The 16,313-nt window shown below is 47.4% G+C and overlaps 2 protein-coding genes across 2 annotated transcripts in view; one reads left to right on the top strand and one right to left on the bottom strand.

Moving 5' to 3' along the window:
- LOC119399288 (solute carrier family 25 member 35) overlaps positions 1 to 16,313 on the top strand; it is an 82,925-nt gene that overhangs the window by 43,974 nt on the left and 22,638 nt on the right. The window lies entirely within an intron of this gene.
- Positions 10,305 to 15,881, bottom strand: LOC119379559 (uncharacterized). Its single transcript, XM_037648863.2, has 2 exons — positions 14,822 to 15,881; positions 10,305 to 10,402 (listed from the first exon to the last, which is right to left on the bottom strand). Exons 1-2 carry the CDS (start codon positions 15,876 to 15,878, stop codon positions 10,305 to 10,307), a joined length of 1,155 nt encoding a protein of 384 aa, XP_037504791.1. The 5' UTR covers positions 15,879 to 15,881.

The raw sequence follows: 16,313 nt of genomic DNA, 5'->3' as shown, positions 1-16,313 counted from the left end.
ACCTGCGCGATTTTATTCTTGTAACGATGATGCTTTACAAGCGAAACTGTGCTACTCTTAGTTAAGCCGGTTAGCTACGCCTGCGACGTAAAGGGCACTGGCGCGAGTACTGTTTACTTACGTGTCTATATATGTATTATGTGCAGCTGGATGCCTCGTGTCCAAATAAATTTGGGGACATCAAACACTGCAATGAAAGCACGAAATTCTGACCAGCTGTTGAGGAGCACCGTGCCATTTATTACCTTTTGAAGACGAAATCTCTAAGGCGTGGATGCCATCAAATCACTAAAGCTTAATACTACGTTGAAAGTGGCAAAGCATGCTGATTGCTTGGGCTTGAAAGCACTACCTTGCACGAGACTTTCGTCAAAGGAAACGCTCAAAGGTATGAAGTGCACCTCCACACAAAGCTCGCGCCTGCCTTCAACGCAGCTGCGTGTCACGCAAATTAGGCTCGCAAAATGAAATAGGTGGGCATCACACTGCAGAATATACGCAATTAGTGTACTTACTCGCGCATTTTCACTCGTTTTTGCTTGAATCACAGTTATCCACTCGCGGCGAAACTGAAAACACCACACCGGCACTATTTCCGTGGCGCGTCGTAATCGTCGCAGACAACGCTAATATCCTCTTGTTGCACTGCTTGTTTTGGCATCCAAAGACAACACAGTAGTGCCCAGACGAGCTCTTACACGCTGAAGCGGCGTGAACGGGTACTTTTTCACACTTTAAAGCCTCAGAACTGCAGCTTGCCCTGTTTACTTGGTGCAGCCCGCGCGCGCCTCGGCAGCCCGGTCAGCCCGGCGTCTGGGTGCGAGAGTATCCGCTCGGCTCGCCAGCAGCCTGGGTGCGAGACAGGCGTGCTCTGGTGTATAGGTTTACCATCCGCCGTAGTGAGGTGAATTTCCAGGTTGTTCTTTTCCTCGTAATTGCGTGGTTTTCGGCCACGTCGTGATGGTTTATAAATGAGGAGCTCAGATTTCTCTGCCGAACACGCCAGCCCGGTTCCTGATAAGTATTGTTCGACTGTTTCTATCGCACGTTGTAATGTATTTTCAACTTGTCCATCACTGCCATCGCTCACCCATAAGGTAATATCGTCAGCATAGATGGTATGATGGAGGCCGTCGATTTCCTGTAGCTTTGCTGGTAAGCCAATCAGAGCAAGATTAAACAGCATCGGAGAGATTACTGACCCTTGGGGCGTACCTGCGCTTCCGAGCTGTAGTTCCTCGGACACAATGTCTCCTATCTTAAAGGGACCCTGAAACGGTTTTTTGAAGTTTTGTCAGCGTTTAGGCAGGAGCATCCCCAAATCATTCGCACCAGAAATTAAGCGATGCACCGTGTACCAAGGTCGCTAAGGAATTTATATCTGTACCCTTCTCCTCACCACTGCCTTGCACCCTCAACTCACAGACACCCTGGCATCGCCGGCGATCGCAGTGCTCTCATGAGCGCACTCGACGGTTTGAGCTTCGCTCAGTCATGGCCTCAGATATTGCGCGCAATTTCGGAGGCCCAACAAAGACGAAGCTCGCGGAGTGGTTGATATCTGCTCCGACAGGTGCCGCCACACTACTAGCAGATCTTATTTTATTCTCCTGTACGGCGACAATCTGCAAAAGCATGCGGACAAACAAAAATAATTCGAGAACGATCACCGATAAGCGTAAACTCGGGCAATGTGGTTGTGTCTTCAGGGGTGAAGTTACAGCCACAAAAACGTGGATCGTGGCGTTGAACGGATAGCGAGAGCGCGACGCTCATTGCAGCGACGAGCTGAAGGGATTCCGCTCGCCAGGTGCACGATGCACGATGTCGCAGCTTTACAAGTCACCAATTGCTAGAAATTGCTAGATATGGTACACAACACGGCTAGGTCAATTCATTGTGCCCAGATAAAGACCCCTCGAGATAAACACTCGCTCAGCTCACGTCAACACGGAGCACGTTGTAACACAGGCAGACGACGCTCGCTGACCACAGGAGGTTCAGTGACGTGACTGAACATATCCAATCAGATCAGCCGCCTGCGTGACGTCACGCTTCCACGACGACGCGCACTGGAAATGGGCGGTTGGAAAACGCGTTTGGCTGAGCCGCTGTGATCGGTGACGATTCGCAGCTTTAAAACCTTGTAATAAATTACACAGTTTTCGCACAGAGCTTAAATCGGTCTGTAAACGATCCTTAGGACTTGCTCAACCGGCTCAATGTGTTCGTACAAAATCGTCAAAACCGTTTCAGGGTCCCTTTAATACGTGATTTTCGGTTAGTTAGGAAGTCTCGAATATAGGTGTATACTCGCTGGCCTAGGCCTAGCTCTGTTATTCTGTTTAATATTGTTTCGTGCGTAATACTATCAAAAGCTTTCTTTAGGTCTAATCCTAGAACAGCTTTGGTGTTTCGACTTGCGTTATCTATGATTTCATGTTTAAGTTGGAGCATTGCATCCTGTGTCGACAACTTTCTCCGGAAGCCCAACATGGTTGGCAGAAGAACGTCGTTGTCCTCGAGATAGTTTGTTAGTCTTGTTAGGACAACGTGTTCCATAAGTTTTCCCAGGCAGGAAGTGAGCGAGATGGGCCTCAAGTTCTCCAACTGTAGCCGCTTGCCTGGTTTAGGCGTTCGAATAATCTGAGCCGTTTTCCATTGTTGTGGTATTGTGCCTGATTCCCAGCAGTCGTTAATGTACTTGGTAAGTTGTTCTAGAGAAGCATAATCGAGATTTCGGATCATCTTGTTTGTTATACTGTCAAGACCTGGAGCCGAATTGGTATTAACCTTTTGTAAAGCTGCTCTCAGCTCCGCTTCACTGATCTCTGCGTCTAGTTCTGCGTTTTTGGTGCCTGTGTAATGTGGGTGTATTGCTGGCTTATCCCGAGATAAATACCGTGCGACTACCTCATCAATAAAATCTTCTTCGGTGTTTTCAGTTCTTGACCGATTCGAAAAATTTTCACTGCAATCGATTCGTGAGGCAATAAACTCCGATACTGTGGTCATTCGATGATTACTCAGGAAAAATGTTTCGGCGCACGACAGTCGCGCTTCTTGTGCTGCGGAGATGCCGCGGCCGCCACGGGGTGCCGCCACTTGGGGTCTGAAGCGCTCAAGGGCATGAAGCGCGCAGACTTAATTTCTTTCTTGCTGCCTTGTCATTCCTCACTTTGTTCACCCTGTAGCTTCCAGCGTGCTGTCTTGAGACAAAAGCAGAATAAAAGCGCTCGGAGCCTTTTATTCTCTTGCCCTGCCTTTCCCTTTTTAAAATTTTCGGCTTTACATTAACCGCCGCCTTCTTACCCAATCAACTGTAGTGAGTAGGCGCCGGCAACTGAGGAACAAGAAAAGACGCTAGAAAGAAAGATAATCCCTGTAACTTCGCTTATACTTGACGGATTCGAAGAATTTGGCAACACGAAATTCGTAGCTAACGAACTCCTACAGCGTGGTCATTAGATAATTACCTGAAAAGGTGTGCAGGGCCCCTTTAATATAAACAGCATGCCTTTCAAAGAGAATTTGCCCCCCCCCCCCCCCCCCCCCAGAACTGCCGCTAGGGTCTTACGAGTGGTTGTTCGCCCCTGTTTTATTATCTTAAATGGGATTTTTTTTTTTCGTTGTATCCTGGGCGGACGGGAATTCGTTAGTTCCGTCGACATTAACAGTGAACGCCACATTACACTGTGCAATAAGCTTTACATTTTGGGACGTGACTGTCGCATTTTGACAGGAGAGCTGAGAATAAAGAAAAAAATCGACGTGGTCTAGATCGTCTAGAACGTCTAGACCCCCGAACATCCAGAGCCCCCGAAAATGAAAACTAAGTTGGAATGGCCCTTCCATCCCACGTTTCCGCCATTATTACAACCGAGGGCATCTTTCACACTGTCTGGCCCAAGCGTCCGGACATTGATATGTCACTGCCCCAGTGCGGCGCACGCGCCCATCCCATAGGAAACCACGCTTCGGCGAAATTGGATGCATTGGTCTCGAAAGCTGGAGAGGTCTGACTTTTAAGTTCGGAAGATCACGTATTCGCTCTAAAGAGGCCGTCCGTTCAGCGTGTCTCTTTAAGTGGTCAGCTGCTACACGCATGATCGCTACTTTATGGCGTCGAGGATGTCCCACTTTCGCCCTGCGCAATTGAACGATTACTTCACCGGCGATGACCTGCTATCTATCGTGTTTTTCACGGGGCCTTTCGCTGCAGTGACAAAAAAGATGAAGAAATAAATAAATAAACGGGTAGGGAATGAAGCATATCTTCTTTCCTTCTTTTTCTTTATTTGGAATTTTTCCGCCGAGCGCGGGCACTTTCCAATTTCCGCTCTGAGTCGAGCTGAGCGGGATCGTTGCTTCAGTGAATCTCCATCGGCGGTCTATAGTCGCGCGTTGTTATTTTTCTCCCTCAATGGGGACATATGTGCGCGGTTACAAATGAGATAAATGCTGCTTGTTTTCGAGTATGCCTCTCACTTCAGTGTGGTGGCCGGAAAAGTGATCGAAAGATTAATAGAAGAAAGGCTCATTTACTAGCGGCATCCAGATATCGCAGGGAAGGAAAGAGGACGTGTCTCCGGGGCTGAAACTGTGTAGAAACGAACAAGTTGTTCGAGAGAGAAGAGAAAAGGGTTGTGATTCTTACTGAAGGAAGAGTGGAAAGAGAGATAAAGAAAAAACACGAGCTACACAGAGGGGTTATGACGTTAATAGAGACGAGAAAGACAAAGCAGGGGTAATTGAATCTCCTGGTCGCGCTTGAATGGGATGCAATGTAGCTCTTTTTGTTTATCTCTTCCATTACTTTTATTTTTGTTAACTTTACAGAAATGATGACGATCTAGATAGTACCTAAATATTACGTCTTGCGACTTGTGCTATCGTCCTTAATGACCTGGAGCTGTGCTCCCCTCACCACCCCCGTGCGACACGCGTACTGTATGATCAGTCGGCGCCGCCTGGCGTGCATTGCTTGTCTACAGCCAGCTACGAGTATACAGCCAGCTAACGCTGTACCACGCAGTGAACTTTTTGGCTGTAGACACTCACGACCTGCCAGACAACTCTGGTGTTCCTCGCATAAAATCTGCGCGAGGTTGCAGCGGGCAAGCAAAGGCCGTGAAGAGTTTCTTGGGCCGCATTAATGAGCGACCGTTCGGGGTTCGCGAGCTCCCGCCCGGGGCGCAGTGGGTTCTTTGCCTCTTGCTACACTGTACTGTTGGCGTTCCCTCTTGCGATTGCGTACGCACCGGTACATGGAATACCGTGCGCCGGAACTGGTCTTTATGCGAGATCAAGAGAAATGCGGCCGTAACGGCGGCATTTGTATTGCTTAGCGAGAGTTACGCGACTAGGTTTGTGCATACCTCTTAGCCCCTTTGGAAGCAGCCACAGTGCATGCGTTGATATACCGCACCGCGTCCCCCGTGTTGTTATTTATTGGCGATGTCCGTGCGAGGGGGCAGATCCCCCGAAATGGCATCTAGGCAGAGAGAGAGAGAGAGAGAGACAGCGCGAACGGAGCCTTTCCTGGGCACCAACGGGCGGCAAGTCGCGGAAAGTGCTAGAGCGAAGCCGGGGCCGCGAGTCGTTCATAATGAACGAGCAAGCGGAGTCGCTGTACAGCCAGCACGTGCCAGCTGTATCAGAAATCGGCACGGCTGCTGAATGGTAAGGCTTCACCCTTGGCGGCAGCGAATCTCTTGCGTGAAAGGAATATATGATATGAAAATTCAGTAGAAAAAACTCTTGAGTGCAACCGTGTCCTCCTACATAATTTCTGGCGTAAATGCATATACTTCATCCTGAATCAGAGACATCCAGAAGCTGCACTGCGCTTCATTTATATGACAGCTGTCGGTGTTCCTGCTGTGAAGAAAGGAAGATGTCACTGCCAACGGGTGAGCTTTAAAGGGACTCTATGAAGAGCGAAACGATTTCACGATACCTAAAGAACTATACTACTGCCGCTTGAAAACGAAGGAAGTACAGATGGTGACGCTGCCTTGAGGTTCCCGCACAAACTCGCCGTGATGTCGTAGATTTTGACGGCGTCAGCCAGAGCTTGTGTGATACTTTGAAACGAATTGCATTGTCTTCCAATGGAGCCAAGGAGTTGACGTAAAAAATTGTAGGAAATTCACTTGATGCAAAACGGCCGAAATATGAAAAAGAAGGGCTTCGAAATCCGCGATGTCACAGTGACATTCGGGGTTTAGGCGCGAAATTCGTGATGAAACTATCACCTTCATTTTTCTCTTCTAATCATGGACCTCTGATGACGAAATGAATTGCGGTATATTTGCCAAAGAATAATTTATCAGTCTTCACTGGTGTAGCGCTTCATCTTACAATCTTTTACAGAGAAAGCTGTTATGAGATCACAACAACCGCCGTATTTGGCGCCGTAGTTGTTCGCCGCCGCCGCCGGTGTCTATAACCGCTATCGCGCGAAATAAGAAAAAAAAAAAATAAACGAAATAAGAAAAATCCCTCTGCGACCCAGCCCAATATTCTACCTCAGAGCAATGCCGGTGCTTGAAACGCATTTACAAAAAGACCCTATCATGCGTCACAAAACGCGAATTCTGTAACCATGCGTCACACAATGCGAACTGCGCAACGAGTGGGTCGTTGAGTGCATCTAACCCATTACAAATGGCTCTACCATAATTCTTCGTCGTCATCAGGCACACTGCAGCATCAACAAAGTCCACATAATGCTTACAGGTGTGTAGCGGGTACCACGGTTCTTCGCAGAATGACGAAAAATGACATAGTGGGTACACCCCTGTACTTCACGAAAGTTATGATGATTTGTAGGGCAGTGGGTACCTCGCAATTGCACTTGCATAAGTTGACAAGGAAGCCCATAAGGCCCCCATCATTAATTTCCCCAGGGCTTCACTAATGTTCTTTCCCTCTCTCTCTCTCTTTCTCACGTTAACACATGTCAGGAGAATGAAATAACGACCGGGTGTCACACAATGCGAGTTTCGTAACTAGTCGGTCGTTTAAAGCTTTCAGCCCGTTACAAAGGTCTCACCCATAATTCTTTATTGTCATCAGCCGCCGCATCAGCAAAGTGGACATAATGCCTTACAAATCATCAGCAGGTACCTCGCTTCTCCGCAGAATGAAGAATAATGACGTTGTGGGTGCTTCCCAAATTCACAAAAATTATGGTTTATGGCGTAGTGGGCATCTTGCAAGTGTACCTCTATTCGTAGCCCCAAGAGAGTTTACAACGGGATCTAGAAATACCACTCTTCCAGCTTTCGCAGCTCTCGCTGTGACTGTGTTGTGCTTTCCGAACAGGCCTGGCTTTTTTTTAAGACCTTAAACAGCTGGGAGAAATGTACAAAATCGCACAGCACCCTGCCGTCTGTGCTCCCAAGAAAACCAGTGGCCGTATTGCCTTGCTTTATTCGAAGTATAAACAGCACGACTTTTCGAAAAGGGAACGCAGGTACTGTTGGACAATGCCAACAAGCTCCAACTTTGGCGTTACTAAGTTGCGTTGGCGGCTGGCAAGTGTGTAAGACGTGTGTTAATACACCATGCGGGATTCGGGAGTATGGAAGTTCTTACTTCATGAATTGTCGGTTCGGCAGCATTTGCGCTCCGTCGCATTTTTACTGAAAGAAAAGACGAAAAAAGTAGAGAGAAAAATACATTTTAATGTGTATGCTTTTGAAAGCCAGAAAAGTGCATGCACACTTCTGAAAAACAAATTAGATGGGCGCGAGCTATTGATTTCTTTTCTGTGACCGGTGTTGTGCATATTCCTGAACTTCAATAAGATCCAAGAGGGCTGGGGAGCTAAAGATAGCGCTTTACGGGCTGCAACCCCGCCGCTATCAAAGACCGCTCGCGACGCAGGAGGCACTATATAGCTTAGGCGTTCAGTGACAACAGTTTCTCTTGATAGTGAAGCAGAGCTTACTCGGCTTTCTGGCCCCACGAAGCCATTAGTAATTGATAGGCTGGCAAATGATATTTCGTGGGCCCGATGCTACGCATATCTTGGACGATTCCTGCCCAACGAGGATGTCCAGTGCTTGCGGCAAGCCTATAGGCAAAACCCAGCAGTCCTCTCCCAAGAAGCTGAGCGCGTGTGGCCACGCCGTGAAGACGCTCAATTCGTTGTGCGATACCACTTGTCATTCTCTTCAACAGTTACGCTGAGCAATCCTGTCAGTGGCGATGGGTGTCAGTCAATTTTTTTTCCGCAGACGGACGGGCGATAATTTCGGACCGACTTGCCAAATAATGCTACGCATTAAGAAATATATGTAATCGCTCGTCTCAGCTGTAGCATTTGTCACTGCGTATGCATAACGGTTGTAGCACAAAGAGTGTATCAAAATTCCAGCGCTTTCTTCCACATATCGACGCAAATCATAGACAATTTGTAAAAAAGTTATGCGCATGCGCTGGAATGTTGTTTGCCAAGCGAATGTACTTATCCGGACGTTGCGCCATTTTCTAAGAAGCCAAATTAGTCGCCATATATTGGCGCCCAAGCACATTTTCTTTACTTCTCTCATTTCTACACAGCACGATCTACTGTTCATTGGGGAAGATATATAATAATAACTATTTGGGTTTTACGTCCCAAAAATACGATGTGATTCTGAGGGATGCTGTAGTGGAGGGCTCCGGAAATTTCGACCACCTGGGGTTGTTCAACGTTCACCTACCTCTCAAGTACACGGGTTTCTAGCATTTCGCCTCCATCGAAATGCGACCGCCGCGGATGAGATTCGATCTCGCGACCTTCGGGTCTGCAGTCAGGCACCATAACCACTAGACAACCGCGGCCGGTAGTGGGGAAGAGAAGCGTTGTCGGTATCTCGTGTAGCATAAGTGACTATGTGCACAACTCAGCTCGGTGCTGACTGCGGTCAGATATCACCTACAGCGGGCTGTGTGTTATTTTCCAACGAAGTTTTGTAGTTCGACCTCGGCATGGAAGAGAGCGCTCACTATTTTGCAAGTTGTCTGTTGGACGCTCTGAGAAAAAGTACCGTACTTAAAGGGGCCAGGAACCACCCCTGGGCATTGATATTAAATAACTCCTTGGAATGCTTTTGACGCCTCCGAGAGATATACATTCGAAATAATTTTCCAAAAAGATGTATATGTAGATGCAGTAAGAACGAACATACTGTGACCGCTATATTTTCATTTCGCACTCGCTCTTAGCACCCTCCGTTACGACGGAGCGAGGCTCTGTTGAGGCGGCGGCGCCTATGGAGGTGCCCCGCCCTCGGCGTTAGACGTCACCTGGCTTCAATGTTGTGTTCTTTTCTTTCCGCGCAACTTGACGGTACTGACGGGCGCTGTTGTCAAGGTTGAAGACTGGGCGTGTTGGTAAAGCATCAGTCTAGGCTGAATGGCGCAACTACTCGACGTCAACCCACACTTCCGGACGCCTGCTTCTCGCTGTGCGATCTCCCTGCATTGTTTCTTTCCTCCGTTCATCGCACGCATACTGGTCGGACGGGCGCACCCTTACGCCTATAGCTATAGACGCTTCTACCGCTTCTATAGACCGTGCTTCTATAGACCTTCTATAGACGCTTCTATAGACCGTGCTCCGTGTGGCTGGGTACGTCCTCTGTGCGCGGCTTGTTCTCGATGGAAAGCGTACGTCCGTAGCACACATGACAACACGCCATTGAATCCCGCGCTCCGACCACGGGTTGAGCGCACGGCTCAAGAGATGAGTTTCGGCCCTCACAGTGACTCACCACGAAGGTGTACAACTCGGAAACCAGCCGTCTGCAGGACAGCTGCCTTCGAGTGTGAACTCACGTCCGCATGCAACGGTTACGTTTTTACGCGTCTCCATGAATGGAAGGCCGATGCGCTGTAGCTAAGCAGAACGGAAGGAGTCATTTGGAGGAAAGATATGGCGTCTTTGGGGACATGACGTCGGCTGTCTTTGCACCCGATGACAGCGCAAGGCGCCATCTTGCGTGAGAATGGCAACGGTTGGAAAGCCGTAGCGTCAAAGACATTTTCTGTCGACACAGAAAATAACGCTTGCGGGCATGCGCGCCGCGTGCTCGTGATAGGCGAACGTCTTGTTCATAGTGGACGACTCGAAACAAAAGTGTTCTTAAATTAGATAACAGACGGTTTCAGGTTGTTCCGACCTTACGGTAGAAATTGAATTTATAGGCGCATATCGGGACCTTAGATATGACGTGCATTATTCGAATTGTAGAATGTGTTACCGATCTTGTACATTCTCTGTCAAAAAATTATGTTTCAATCCTCATGGTTCACAAGGTGCAGTTCGCTGGCCTTGTTGCTAAAGAACCGGCTTGCTGCTGGGCGTGGTCACGCATCAGCACGAGGTCCGCGGCGTTGGAAGTCGGCGCTGCACATGCACACGAGCTTCGTAAGTTTTGAGGCCACTTATGAAAGTCAGAATTAATGGAAACAAGCAAGGCACAGAGGCCGCGATGCTGAAAAGGCAGTGCGGCTAAATTTTCGCTCTAACGTGCGCGGGTGGTCTGCGTTTAGCACGCTCGCGCACGTTCGGCGGACGACAGTTGTATTCTCCCGGAAGTACGTCATTCATATCATAACTCAAAACAAAGCTTTTGCTTGTTTCAGCCTGTTTATTTAACTACAACAACTATTCTACACAGTGATAGTAGCACAAAAAGAGCGTCTGATCCAAACGACGCTCTTGGTTTATGTCAACTCTCGGCCAATGGCAGCAATCCGCTAAATGACGCAATCTGGCAGCCGCCGGCAGCTTCGAAGAGAGTGAGGATGAGCCTCTGTATGAAGAGAAGGCGCTTCAGGAAGCGGTAAGTCTGTATTCCGCTTACGAACTCTATACGTGCCGCACTTGACAACAAAATTTGACTGATCTGTTCGTAGCCGCGTTTTACAGCGAAAGCTGTTATGAGATCACAACAAGGGCCGTTTTTGGCGCCGTAGTCGTCCGCCGCCGCCGCCGGTGTCCGTAACCACTATCGCTCGGATTAAGAAAAAAAAACGAAATAAGAAAAACTTTCTAGGATAGAACGAGGTTCGAACCTGGGCCCTCTGCGTGGGAGCCCAGTGTCCTACCTCAGAGCCATGCCGGTTTTTTTTTTTTCTTTCATGGTATTTATTACAAATGTGTGTAACTAGCATACATAGCGAACAAAATATTCAAGGCGGTCTCTACAAGCGTACAAGCGTTACACAGAAGTCCTAAAAGGGTATTAAAGCTATATATTTCATGAAGAGTGGACACCAATCCGGTTGAAACTCTAATTGTTTGTAAAAGTCTTTTAGCTGAAGAGCCATTTGAATGAGATGCAACCGCGATGATACCATGGGTTCCGCATGTCTGTCTAACATGCGAGTTTTCCATAAACTGTGCATACCCATTAATAATAGCATGTCAACAGGAATAGAATGGCTTTTGGGTGGCATGAGATAACGTATGCTATACGAACTTAAATCGAGTTGTTTTTTAAAAGCCCTTTGTAGAACGTCCCAGAAGAGTATGGCGTCTTTACAGCTGATGAAGCAATGTTCTATAGTTTCCGGAACTTCACAGAGGCGACAGTTAACTGAAGATACAAAGATGCCTTTGCTGCTTAACCAGGTCTTCACAGGCAGCGTCTGTGTATGCACTTTGTAGAAGAATGTCTTGGATGTTGGTGAAATAGGCATTTTCTTCACACGCACAAGCACGTCGTGTCCAGGCAATCCAGCATATAGTGAGCGGTACAAAGGTGCAGGAAACAACATATCTAATATGGCATTATATAGATCTTTTCGTGAACTAGAGAATAAATAGTCATTAGAGAATCTTACTGTCAAAAACCGCACTGATTCATACACTTCACGCATGAATCCTTGCAAATAGGGAGGCGAGGCACAATTAGCAGATACCACTAAACTTGGTAAAACATCGACGAGATTCACTTGTAAAAATGTTCGAAGCAACGGATGATCGCAGTCCCGAAAATAGAAAAAACGGGACACCAATTGTCTAATAAAGAGATGCACCAAGCCAAGACCACCTGCACAAACTGGTCTAAAAACATTGTCACGCCTCATCGGCTCGTAACTTGATGACCAAATAAAGGTAGCAAAGATTCGGTGAAACTTCTGAATGTAAACCCTGGAACAATGTAGTATTTGCAGTACGTAGAATAATTTTGTTGCCAGGAATAGATTGCATGCTTTAGCTCTGCCAAAAATTGAGAGGTTATGGGGAATAAACGTCTGGGCGTAACGCTTTAGGCTGGGTACACGTTCTTTCCAATAATGTGCGCTTGACTTATATGCATCCAATGGAACGCCAAGGTATTTCGGTGGCACACAAGACCATGCAATACCCTCGAAATTCGTTGGCTTATAAGCCCACGGGCCAAACCACAGTCCTAAACTTTTAGCAAAGTTCATTCGTGCACCAGAAATGGTTCCGAATTCCCGAATAGTGGACACCACTGTTGTTATGCTGGAAATGTCTGTACAAAAAAACGCCAGGTCATCTGCATACGCTAATACTTTCACCTCATTTCCATAAACACTGAAACCATGAACATTGCAAGATCGAATCACGCTTAAGCACAGTGGTTCCAAATAGAGGGCAAAAAGCAGTGGCGACAAAGCCTTGCTTCACAGAAGAGTGAATCGACACAGGTTTTGACAGGTGGCCATTAACAATCAAACGAGTTGAACAATCACTGTAGCATAGTTTTATACCTTTGAATATAGTGGAACCAATGTTAGCATGGTCTAAAAGAGAAAATAGAAAGGAATGACGAACCCGATCAAACGCCTTCGCTAAATCTACTTGTAACATTGCCAGTTGGTCATACGAGTGGGAAGAATGTTCCAATACTGTGCGGGCAATGTGTATGTTGGTTTGTATTGAACGACCTTTCAGGCCGCAGGTCTGGTGGGCGCCAATAAGAATTGACATTGCAAATTGTAGTCTGTTTGATAGTATTTTTGCAAAAATTTTATAGTCAACGTTACATAGTGTAATCGGTCTGTAGCCGTCAACATGACGAAGCTTTTCTCTATCTGAGTATTTCGGAATTAGGACGGTGTGGCTTCTTGTAAAAGATTGAGGAAGGGTCCCCAGATTCAAACTCTGCGTGAAAATGTCCAGCAGTACCGGGCACAGAAAGGATTTAAAGGTTTTGTAAAACTCGCCCGACATTCCGTCGGGTCCTGGCGTTTTCGACATTGGTAACTGGTCAACGGCGAGTTCTATTTCTTTTAAAGTGATAGGCCCACTAATACACTCACACTCTTCGTCAGATAAAGGAGTCACAAATGACAGAAACTGCGTTACGAGATCTTCATTCTGTTTTTCATAGGAATCGCTGAACAATGCTTTGTAATAAGCTTCAAATTCTGTCATGATTTCACTTGTATTAGTTACCAATGACCCTTGCGAATATAAATCTGGTATAAATTTGCTTTTTGCGTTGCGGCATTCATCGAGTAAGGCTTGACGTGTGGGTTCCTCTGAATGCAAAGTACGAGTATTGCGTGATCGAACACGAGCACCTCTGTAGCGTAAGGTGTCGTACCTCTGGAGTGCGCATTTGGCATTAGCGATTTCGTCTGTGTAACAACCAGGCGCCTCACATTCAAATTCATATAAGTTTTCAAGATTCTTTAGTAGCATCTTTTGTTCTAACCTTCTGTAAAAGCCCCGCACTGATCCGATTTCGATAGCTACTGTCCGAATTTCTTGTTTGAAGAATTCCCAAGAGGCAAACAAAGGCATGCCAGCCGACAAGCAACGCCTCAGGGCTACGCGCACGCGCACAGTAAATTCCTGGTCACTCACAATTGAAGAGTTGAGTTTCCAGAGTGCCCACTGCGGTCTGAAATATGATCGAGTGTTATGACCAATCTGCCCCACAACAATGCAGTGATCTGAGAACGAAATAGGCTCCGTTTTGCATGACAGGTCACGAGAAATAAGAGGCGCTGAAACATAAATGCGATCAATTCTAGTGTGAGTACTACCCTGTGCATGTGTATATGAGGGTAATCTATTCATTGCTCCTATGTCAACAAGTCCCGCATTTTGAACTATCAGAGATAGCACTTCAGCACTCTTATCGCTGCGGCTAAACCCAGTACGATCATACGGACTGCAAACACAGTTGAAATCACCCATGAGCAGAATGTTACGGTCAGGATCTAGCAAAGTGGCCAAGCTTTCAAAGAAATTAGTGCGCCGCGGTGCATCATTGAAGGCATATACATTGATTAGGCGCCACGGCAAACCATACAGCATAAAGTCGCATTGTATAAGCCGCCCCTCTGCGTCAACATTATAAGCAACAGAAGAATAAGGTAAACTCTTCCTAAGAAACAAAAGGCAGCCCGCCGACAGGCCTACAGCGTGCGAAACAATTACATCAAATACGGAGAGATATGGCCGCAAGGCCTTCTCCGTATCCACTTCACTCTCGATCTTCGTTTCTTGAACGGCGACGAAGTCAAGGTGATGGCTGAACAGCAACCGGCGGAGCTGCACCTGCTTCTGCTTGGATCGAAGTCCACATACGTTGATCGTTGCAAAAGTGACTTTCTGAGGCAGCGCCATGGTGTCTACACTTTTATCAGAGCTGCATACGCCGGTCTGGTGGGGAAGGGGCGCGTGAATGCTCCCCGTTACCGCCACCAGGCCTCCTTGATCTTGAACGTCTGCACTTTCCTGCATGCTTTGATGATCTCCGACGTCGTGATTGTCTTGGGCCAACCGCCGAATCACTTTCCTCACTCGTCTCAGGGTTTGACGATGCAGGGCGCTTACTTATGGAAACATCGACGGATTCTCGCACATCGGCACTAGTTAGCTTCTCACGTGGTGTTTCTACGTCAGCACTACTGCTGCGGCTTTCCTTTTGTGTCAAGACTGACTCATGTGCAGGTACCGCTTCCTTCTCTCCGCTGTCTGTCACATCTACGGTGTTTGACGCTTGTTTAGATTTCTCCGCTCCAGCACAGTCACTAGCTGCGTCTTTGTCAACAGCACAGGGCTCAGCGGCGGCAGCACATGGAAGGTCTCCCGTTGCATCGAGGACTTCCGTAGCGTCCATGATATGTTCTGGAAACGCATCTTCAGGTGGTCGCATGCGATGTCGTAATTTATTGGCATACGTCGCCACACATTCTTCAGCCGTATGTCCAAACCGCCGACAATCATCGCAGCGTGGTGTCCTGCAGTGTCGACGAATATGTCCTACTTTGTTGCAACGAAGGCATAAAGGTGGCCTGCCGGGAATTAGCACTAGGCTTTGTAGACCACAAACTGAGAGTAGATGCGGGATGTCGGAGACACGGATTCCGTCACCAAGTGCCAGTACAACGTCTCGGTTAAGGGTCCTCATCTGTTCCATTTCTGACACCCTCCAAGTTTCCGCTGAAATCGACTTGATCTTTCCGAAAGGCTGAAAGGCTTCGTGCACATAAATATCTTCCAGGCGTTCAGGGAGCCATAATAGCTTCATTTTAACTTCCGTGGGTTCAGGGTCTATAACGACGCATCTTCGTCCTCGAACAAATAATTCACCACAGGTTACTATCTTCACTTTAGATAGCGCAGTCCTGCAAGTCACCATCCAGACATGTGACATTTGAAACTGTCCGATCGAGGTTATATCAGCAAGATCTATGATATTCCGGAGGGCATCTCGAAAGTCCTGCGCTCGGTATGGACGGCCAGCAAGGTCTGCATGCAGGAAAACGGAGTCAGCGACGAGCTTACCAGTAGGAAGACGGGGCAGGACGATACGGTAGTCATTACTGCTGGTAGAAACCTGGGCAGTACCTCGGCTTGAAGCCGATTGATCCTTTGTAGCGGAGAACATCAAAAACACAACCGTTCCAAACGGCCGGTGCTTGAAACTGCTTTGCAGAAGAACCCTACGCAGGCTTCATGTCGGGAAGGAACCACATTAACATATGTAATGTAGCGTGGTAGAAGAGTAAAACAACAACCAAGCCTCACACAACGCGAATTCTGTAACCAGGCGTCACACAATGCGAATTGCGCAACGAGTGGGTTGTTGAATGCTTCCAACCCATTACAAAGGGCTCTGCCATAATTCTTCATCGTCATCAGCCACAGCATCACCAAAGTGCACAAAATGCCTTACAGGTGTTTAGCAAGTACCACGGTTTTCCGCAGAATGACGAAAAATTGCATAGTGGCTGCTTCTCTACTTCACGAAAATTATGACGATATATAGCGTAGTGGGTTCCTTGCATGTGCACTTCTATTGGTTGCCAAGGAAGCCCATAAG

The sequence above is a fragment of the Rhipicephalus sanguineus genome, chromosome 1, assembly GCF_013339695.2.
Source record: "Rhipicephalus sanguineus isolate Rsan-2018 chromosome 1, BIME_Rsan_1.4, whole genome shotgun sequence".
NCBI lineage: Eukaryota > Metazoa > Arthropoda > Arachnida > Ixodida > Ixodidae > Rhipicephalus > Rhipicephalus sanguineus.
The sequence above is the reverse complement of the archived record's forward strand: the minus strand, read 5'-3'. Positions and strand labels throughout refer to the sequence as shown.

Excerpts from the sequence above, each read along its gene's own strand:
- LOC119379559 (XM_037648863.2), bottom strand. The coding sequence starts at position 15,878 with ATGTTCTCCGCTACAAAGGATCAATCGGCTTCAAGCCGAGGTACTGCC. Across the intron at positions 10,403-14,821 it reads ATCCGTCGATGTTTCCATAA|CGCCGACTTCCAACGCCGCG; the intron begins GTAAGCGCCCTG and ends GTGCATGTGCAG.